Below are 9,149 nucleotides of genomic sequence, written 5' to 3'. Positions count from 1 at the left end.
TAGTCTCAATCCCTGATAACCACTGATATAATAAATAGTTTTGTCTGTCAATAGCTTGTTTCTTTTTATTATTGTGTAATATTCTGTAAGGATTGAGTTGAGTCGTCATTGTCTTTTTTCTTTTTTTTAAAGAGAATTTTTGCAATAGTGCACATGTGCTCACCAGAGAGACAGAAAGCAAGAAATCACCCCTAGGGCTAATGACCACACCACAATCCCTTCTCCTCTATTCTCCTCTCGGTATTTTGGTCACACTCAAACACACATACACAAGCTACAGGGTCTGGGACTTGAACTGTGCCATATGGGAGTTAAGTGACTCAACCACTATGTGATCTACTGGTCCCCCAGCCTGAGTTGTGAGTTTTAAGCTACTGAGTTCAGGATTCAAACTGCTGTTGACTGTGTGGGAGTGCAGCATTGTAACCATTGCACCATCTGCTGGTCCCCATAAGATAGTATTTTTTTTAATGGCTCATATGAATATCAATGTTGAATAAAATACTTTTTTTTTTTTTTTTAACATTTTTGCCACAGAAGTACACTTGCCAAAGAGAGACAGTGAGTGAGAGTGACAAATAGCACCCTGGGGATGATCACACCATACTCCCTTTTCCTAGGATTTTAGACACACACATGCACACACACGCACAGATGTTCCTGGCGTGATTTTCAAGCTGTTGCATCTGGGACTAGAACTATGGTAGGTCATGTGGGAGTTCAGCACCTTAACCACTACACCACCTGCTGGCCCCATGTACAGTACAGTTTTTGAATAGCAAATAATGTTTTCAGATGTGAAAGGAGTGAACTTCACAAATATTTTTCCTTTTTCCTTTGATTTTTCCTTTCTTTGGCATTTTCTCTTTTTTTTTTTTGGAGAGATTTTTGCTATAGGGCATGTGCGTACGCCAGAAAGACAGAGACAGACAGAAAGTGAGAAATCACCCCCCCAGGATGGCCACGCTGCAATCTCTGCTCCTTCATTCTCCTATCAATATCTTGGGCATGCATACACACCCGCCCAGCATGAGTTTAAGCCACCAGGTCTGGGACTCGAACCGTGGCCAGCTACATGGGAGTCCAGAGACATAGCCGTTCCGCTAACTGCTGATCCCTTGTTTCTCTTTTTAAAAACTTGCTATAGGGTCCGTGAGAGCACACTCCAGGGGGGATGGCCACGCCACAACCCTTCTTTCATTTCTCCCATTTTGGGATTTTGGACATACATACCAGTTTGTTTTCTAAGCCCCTGGATCTGGGACTTGAACTGCACAGTTGGCCATGTGGGATCCAGCTGCCTTAATCATAATGCCATTGGCTGGTCTTGACCTCTTCAAGTAAATATTCATAGGTGGAATGGGGAAAATGGCTTAGAGTAGCATTTAGAAGAGATTTTCTTAGTGTTGCTTCTGTTCTTTCATGAAATAATGAATGAATAAAATGAATGAATGCTTTTGTTGGCAGATTGAAGGACTATCCCCAGTATTGTCAGCACTTGGCTTCTATCAGTCACTTTATGCAATTTCCACATCATTTACAGGAGGTAAGCACCTCAAAATCAACAACCTGTCTAATTTGAGGATTTATCTTTTTAGATTTGTTTTGGGATTTACTAAGAATGGCACTAAGGTTTCTTAACTGGGAATAATTGTGTGTACTTGTAGTCCCAGGTATTCAGGAGATTAAGGCAAGAGGAAGGATCATAAATTCAAAGCCAGCCACAACATAGATGGCCTGTTAAAATAATAATAGGCAACAGTGGGCAAGATCTAGCTCTTTGTATTATTTGTAGGTTATTTTGCAGCTGAATAACAAACATGAAAATAAACATTTTTGTATTCTTTTTTCTAAGCAGTGGGCTTGTTTTTGTTTTTGTTTTTGTTTTTTGAGGGAGTTATACGGCACACATGTTCACCAGAGAGACAGAAAGCTAGAAATCACCCCTCAGGAGGGATGGCCATGCCACAGTTCTTTCTCCTCCATTCTCCCTGGATTTGGGGCATGCACACACGTGCACCTGACTTGAGCTTCAAGCCCCCAGTCCAGGATTTGAACCATGGTCGACCATGTGGGAGTCCAGTGCCCTAACCACTATGTCATCTGCTGGCACCAGTCATTCTATTTTTAATATTTTATTCTATTTTTCATCTTTGTTTTAATTTGCTGTAGGGCATGTGTGCTCACCAGAGAGTGAGGAAGTATGAAAACAAGTAAGAAAGTAAGCTGACAGGTCTGGGACTTGAACCCTGGGCAGCTGTATGGGAATGGGAATCCAGTGCCTTAATCACCACACCACCTGCTGATCTCTTGATTGTTCTCTTTCTAGTTCTTTTTAAACTGATAATGCTCTTAAAGAGTAGACATCTTTTACTATAATTAAGAGAATCTTATACCACTATGTACAGTAACCATGCCTGATCCAAAAAACGATTAGGAGTAGGAATCTTATGTATAAATCAATAAAATTTTTCCCTTTAAATGCTGATGCAGTTCACAGCTGTTAACACATCTTTTAAAAAAATTTTTTTTTTTGCGAGACCAACAAATGGCATTATGATAAGGTTGCTGGACTTCCATGTAGTAGGCCATGGTTTGAGTCCTGGACCTGTGGTTTAAAAATCATGCCAGGCATGTGTTCGCACACACGTGCCCAAAATCCCGTGATGGGAATAGAGGAGAAGGGATTGTGGCATGGCCATCCCATCCCTGGGAGGTGATTTCTCACTTTCTGTCTCTCTTTGGTGAACATGTACACCTTATAGCAAAAGTCTCTCTTTAAAAAATTTTTTTTCGGGACCAGCAGGTGGAATGGTAGTTAGGGTGCTGAACTCCTACATGACAAACCACAGTTTGAGTCCTGGATCTGGTGGCTTGCTTTCTCAGTTTGTTTCCCAGTCTCTCTGGTGAGTGTACATGCCCTATAGCAAATTTTAAAATAATAATAAAATTAAATTATTCTTTTAAAAAAAAAAATATATATATATATGTAACCTCTGAGGCCGGATGGTGGTCCCTAGGGAAGGTTCAGGATCTGCCTCTGGAGAACTCCCTAAGTACTCAGGGCATGCACTTTTCCATGATAGGGCAAGCTGCGACTGGGTGAAATCACTGTGTCAAAACCCTATTAGGAATGCTGTCTCTGTCTCACTCAAGGAATAAGTAAATATATGTGAAACCACTTGCACGTGCACATACAATAATCATGTACAGTCTTCATAGCACTCGTTTAGATTCTTTTGCAGTACTTGTTTAAAAGAAGGCCGTTACTGAGGGAATGAACTTAGGGAATACAGGTGCATTTTAAACCATTCACCGTAATTGTGTTCTTGAAATTTGAAAACCATTTTGGGTTGATTAATACGCACTTCAGATCTTTGTCTTGCTTTTGTTCCAAGTTCCAGAAATGTTAATTAATATTAAACTTTTATTATATTTCTCATATTTTAAAAAGCATAAAGCAGACGAGTGACTTTATAAGTCTTTTATTTTAAGAAATCTGGAACTTCAAAATTTGAACCTAATTGAAGTTTTTTATAGGGCTGGCAGTTTGGTCTGGTGGTTAAGGGTGCTGGACTCCCACGTGGTAGAGTCCAGGTGGCTGGCTTTCTCACTTTATCCCCCTCCTTCCCTACCTCCCTCCTGTCCTCTCTCACACTCTGGTCAAATTAAAATAAATGAATAAATAACATTAAATAAAATTATTCTTTTTTTAAAAGTTTTAAAATTTAGTCCCGTGCTTTTTACCTCCTGCTGGGTTAGTTCATAGGAGGTCAGATATATGATACTTTAGCCTAGGGAACCATGGAGTAGGAGACAGAAGTATTCTCTCATTCAAATGAGCAAGTTAGAGAGAATTAGAGCCACGAATATGGAACTTGAAGAACTAGAGAGGAAGAGACATAACATGGGAGTAACTACACAAGACTGGTCTCTTAACACCCTTCCCCCATAGTAAGACTGTTGAAGAGAAAGGGGGACCATTGCTTATTTTCCCATACTTAGTCAATTTAAAGGGCTATTCTCTTTTCTACTTTAAATTGTCCTTCCTTAAATAAAACTGTTGTATATGTAAATGATAGTTAATAGTTTGTCAGGTTAGTACTGTTGAAATGACATCAGGAATCCCGTCAGCCCTCTTTAACGTATATATGATTGGGAGGAGAAGAAGTTTATTGATTTATGAAATAAAAATAGCCTGCCCCAGGCTACACATTTTTGCTGTTACCTTCTGTTGGTTTGGACCTATATTGTGGGGCTTTGTTTTATAGTAACAGCTTTATGTATGCTATAGGGAGTATAGTAGTGTGCCCCTGTGTTTTTTGGCATGAGGTTTCTCATTTCTCATTCATGTCCAATAAAGAGATGAATTTGTTGTACACATTTTTTTTTTTAATTAAAGCTTGCATTTATAAGGGGTTTTAAAGACACTTAGTTCACATGTTTGAGGTTCATTTTTTAGAGGTTATTTTGCTGGAATAGTTTTTTCAAATACTTCAACATACTAGTATTTTATCTCTGAAGGTGTCTGTCGTATCCACTTGTACTAATGCAAAGATGGAGCAGTGTGTAAGGGATAGTTGAACCAAAAAAGTACTTTGAAATTATAGAAGTGGAGCTATACTTTTAAAATTTTCAGTTTCTATTAATAGTTCTTTTGGGCCGGCAGGTGGTGTGGTGGTTAAGGGCACTGGACTCCCACATAGCCAACTGCGGTTTGAGTCTTGAACCTGGCAGTTTTCTCTCTCTCTCCCTTTCTTTCTCTCTCTCTCGCTCACTTGTTCTGTCCCTCCTTGGTCAAATTTAGATAGATAGGTCAAATTTAGATAGATAGACAGATAGATAGATAGATGGAGGGAGGGAGGGAGGAAGGAATGAAGAAAAATAATTCTTAAAAAAAGAGAGAGCTCTTTTAATATGCTTTTCTTTCCTTATCTTTCTAGTATATTGAGTATGGACAGCAGTCTAGAGATCCTCCTGTGAAAATGCAGGGCTCTATCACAACCCCTGGAAGTATTGCACTGGCTCAGGCCCAGGCTCAGGCCCAGGTTCCAGCAAAAGCTCCTCTTGCTGGTCAGGTTAGCACTATGGTAACCACCTCAACAACCACCACTGTTGCTAAAACGGTTACAGTCACCAGGCCAACTGGAGTCAGCTTCAAGAAAGATGTGCCAGTAAGTAGGTCTGTCTTTATTCTTTTCCAGGATTTGTAGTTATATTGCAGTGTATGTAGTAGTGAGTGAGCATGTATTATAATTTTATTATAAACATAACACATGCCGGCTAAATACATCTATATCTAATTCTGACTGTCTATATATACATATATAAAGCGGCATTTCTGGAATTGTATCTCCCTTGCCCATAATTTCTCACAGTCAACCAATATTAATAATAGTTGAATACATATTCTTGCCCACACTTCCCAGTGCTCATTCACACTGTCTGGTTTTGTGTCTATAGGAATCTGTATACATCTTTTCTGGGATTTTCAAAGAAAGCATTTTAGCTTACTTGTTTCATGTACTTGTTACTTTTTTAGCCTTCTATTAATACTACAAATATAGATACGTTGCTTGTGGCCACAGATCAAACTGAAAGAATCGTGGAGCCCCCAGAAAATATCCAAGAGAAAATTGCTTTTATCTTCAACAATCTCTCACAGTCAAATATGACACAAAAGGTGAGCATGGTTTATAAATGACTTTTTTTCTTTATGGGTTTAAAAATGTATTTTTGACCCTTTTTAACACTTAACTTTTTTCACTGAAGGTAGAATCACTGTGGTATTAATCCAAGTACTTGCAGTAGGTTTTGAAGACATTAAAGTAGTGTCAGTCTAAATGGTATAAAAGGTATTGTTTTGTGGTCAGTAACAGGCTTTTTGAAATAAACTTCATTTTCTTTTGGTGATAGAAAGTTTCATTTATTTTTCTAGTCATAGTTAATTTCTTCCCAGAGACAATTCAGTGTATATATTAGGCATTTAATAACTGAGGTAGACGTGGTGGTGGTGGTGGTGGTGGTGGTGGTGGTGGTAGGGGAGAACTTGTTCCCAAGGTTATATGCTAAGCCAGAATTTGGAAATGCCAGTATTGATTGATAATGCTAGCTTAAGAAGATAATGATGTAAGTACCACCTTCAAATTGTCAGTATAATAGGCTAGGTAATAATTGAGGCCTTGAATATCCTTTTAGAAGAAAAGTTTCAAAATCCATATGATTCCTAGAAACGAGAATTTTAAAAAATACAGCTTTGGTGTTAGATCCATTAATGAGAGGCTACAGATTTATAATTAAAGGTGGGGACAAGGGACTACATATTTGATTATTTTAAAGCTGAAAATGACTGGAGATGTTTCTCTTCTTGTCAATCACAGTTTGCAAGCTGATTGACTATGTACTTTGGAATTGAATATACTAAACTTCATAGCCCTTGTCTGACCATGGATAAAGGCATAATGCAGTGCTTTAACATCCGCTTAATGTTGTAGGAATGCACATACTGTAGTATGCTTTACAGAAACCAAACTTTATTTTATCATAATGCAATTCTGTGCTTCTTATGTTATATTGATTGCTAGGTTGAAGAGCTGAAGGAAACTGTGAAGGAAGAATTTATGCCTTGGGTTTCACAATATCTCGTTATGAAGAGAGTCAGTATTGAGCCAAACTTTCATAGCCTATATTCAAATTTTCTTGATACACTGAAGAATCCTGAATTTAACAAGATGGTTCTAAATGAGACGTACAGAAATATCAAAGTAAGAGTTAGTTCTTATATTCCTTTTTATTGTTTTGATTTTGGATTATATAGGTAAAATTTTGGTGGGAAGAATTTCTTATTTCCTCCTTTGTACTTGTGAGTTTAGATATCCTGTGGAAAATTTTTCTAGGTTTCGTTTCAAATGCGGAGGGGACCAGCAGTTAGCGTAATGGCTATGTTGCTGGACTCCCACGTGGTCGACCGCGGTTCGAGTCCCGGACCCGGTGACTTAAAACTCACGCTGGGCGCGTGTGAGTGCATGTCCAAGATCCCGAGAGGAGAATGGAGGAGAAGGAATTGAGGCGTGGCCATCCCTCCTGGGGGTGATTTCTCGCTTTCTATCTCTCTGTCTCTCTCTGTCTGTCTGGCGAGCGCACGTGCCCTATTGCAAAAACCTCTTCAAAAAAAAAAGAAAAGAAAAGAAATATGGAAATCAATGTCAAGAAGAATTTAATATTATAGTCATACTTACATGGAAAGTAACCACTATCTTGAATTTGTTTTCATCATCCCATGCATGATTTTAGAAACCTTACTGTCTGTTGCACATAAATAATACTGTTTTTCTTATCATATTCCTTGTGACATTGTCCACCATGTATCTTTTTTACTTGACTTTTTCCTCTGGATTTTATTTGCAGTATGCTCTTAGTTCTAGTTCCTCTAAAAATTTGTCTTATAGAAAAACCACTGAATGAGGTCACCCCATGCCACATTGGTTAAGGCAGCTGTATCCCATGTGGCTGTGGTTCAAGTAGTGAACTTGACTTGAGAAACACTCTGGGTGCATGCATGTCCAAATCATGAGAGAATAGAGAAGAGATTGAAGTGTGGCCATCCCCTGGGAGTACTTCCTCACTTTCTGTCTGTCTCTGTCTCTCTCTTTCTCTGTCAATGATAAGTGTTTATGCCCTTTAGGAAAATTAAAGGAAAAAAAAAAAAGAAAAACCATTGAATGAATAAATATTGCTACTGACATTTAGTTTGTTAATCACTTTATTATCAATTACATTGTAGTGAATGTTGTCATTTTTATCTTCTGCCATTCAGTTGCCAGGTATCTCTGTACTCGACTTTTGTTGGGATAGCCATTGTCAAGGGTCTTTGCAATTTGTTTTAAGGTCACACTCTTTAATGAACTGGTGCTTATGGAGTGGAAATTCAAGTATTTTAAATTCCAAACCATTATCTATGAAGAGAAGAAAAATAAAAATAAAACAAACAGCATAAATCAGCATACAAACGGCGTAAATCAGCATACAGCTATGATCATTCTTTTTTTTTTTTTTCTTTTTTTTTTTTTAAGAGGTCTTTGCCTTAGGATATGTGTGCTTACCAAAGAAAGAGATGGTGTGAGGGAATATGAGAAATCACCTTCAAGAGGGGATGGCCATGCCATAATCTCTTCTCCATTCTTCTGTGATATTGGGGCATGCATGTACATGTGCCAAGCATGATTTTCAAATCACCAGGTTTGGGATTTGAGCTGCTGTCGGTCATATGGGAGTCCAGCAACATAACCCCTAAGCCATCTGCTGTCCCTTCCTTTGAAAAATTTTTTTCAAATAATTGTTTAATTTTATTTATCATTATTATTTTTAAATTTGCTATAGGGCACATGTGCTCACCAGAGAGAGAGAGAAAGGGAAAGTGAGAAAACAAGTCCAGTACTTAAACTGGAGTCAGCTATGTGGGAGTCCACTGCCCCAACCACCAGCTACCTGCCAGCCTCTGTGATCATTCTTTACTGAAAATTTGTGACACTGGCTTAGGAACAAGCACTATATTTAAGCCGATGGATGGGAACTTTCCCCATTCTTGGTTACGCTGTAGTGCAAAAGAATTCCTGACTCTTTGATGCATAGCTGACTTGCACCATTCTGCTGTTGCATTATGGAGTTAAGGAACATATATTCAGCTTTTATTATCTGACAGAAGTGATGATTCACTCACAAAATTTCAAGATCCTGTTTAAGAAAACAAAAACTTGTGTGTATGTGCACACACCAACACCAAAACCACTCCTTTGATGATTGTTTACCTAAGAAAGGCAAGAGCTAGATAATCAATTGATAGATTGGGTGCTCTAGGAATAAGAGAACAGTTGATGCCAGCCGGTAACATGGTAGGTAAGGTACTGGATCTCACATGGCAAGCTGTGCCCTGTAGTTCCTGAACATGGTGGCTTGAAAAACAAGCCGGTTATGTGTGCGTGGATGCTCTAAATCCTTAGAGGAGTATAGAGGTAAAGAGATTGAAGAATGACCTTCCCCTCTGGGCACGCTTGCTTGCTTTCTTCATCTCTTACTGGTGTGTATATGTACCCTATAGCCAAAAAAAAAAAAAAAAAAAAAAAAAAAAAAAAAAAAAAAAAAAAAAAAAA

At 38.4% G+C, this 9,149-nt stretch overlaps 1 protein-coding gene and 1 non-coding gene across 8 annotated transcripts in view; both read left to right on the top strand.

Annotated features, from left to right (window-relative positions):
- CNOT1 (CCR4-NOT transcription complex subunit 1) overlaps window positions 1–9,149 on the top strand; it is a 99,252-nt gene that overhangs the window by 61,972 nt on the left and 28,131 nt on the right. For all 7 annotated transcript variants that reach the window (XM_014587807.2, XM_014587805.2, XM_006148467.3 and 4 more), the window contains 4 exons: window positions 1,468–1,546; window positions 4,944–5,174; window positions 5,543–5,683; window positions 6,585–6,764. In XM_014587807.2, the coding sequence (XP_014443293.1) occupies window positions 1,468–1,546; window positions 4,944–5,174; window positions 5,543–5,683; window positions 6,585–6,764 (631 nt within the window). The remainder of the gene's footprint in view (window positions 1–1,467; window positions 1,547–4,943; window positions 5,175–5,542; window positions 5,684–6,584; window positions 6,765–9,149) is intronic.
- LOC114007802 (small nucleolar RNA SNORA46) lies at window positions 8,544–8,678 on the top strand. Its single transcript, XR_003549391.1, has one exon. It is a non-coding gene; the product is annotated as a small nucleolar RNA SNORA46 (small nucleolar RNA).

Source organism: Tupaia chinensis, unplaced genomic scaffold, assembly GCF_000334495.1.
Source record: "Tupaia chinensis unplaced genomic scaffold, TupChi_1.0 Scaffold000235_1, whole genome shotgun sequence".
NCBI lineage: Eukaryota > Metazoa > Chordata > Mammalia > Scandentia > Tupaiidae > Tupaia > Tupaia belangeri.
This window is presented reverse-complemented; position numbering and strand designations above follow the sequence as displayed.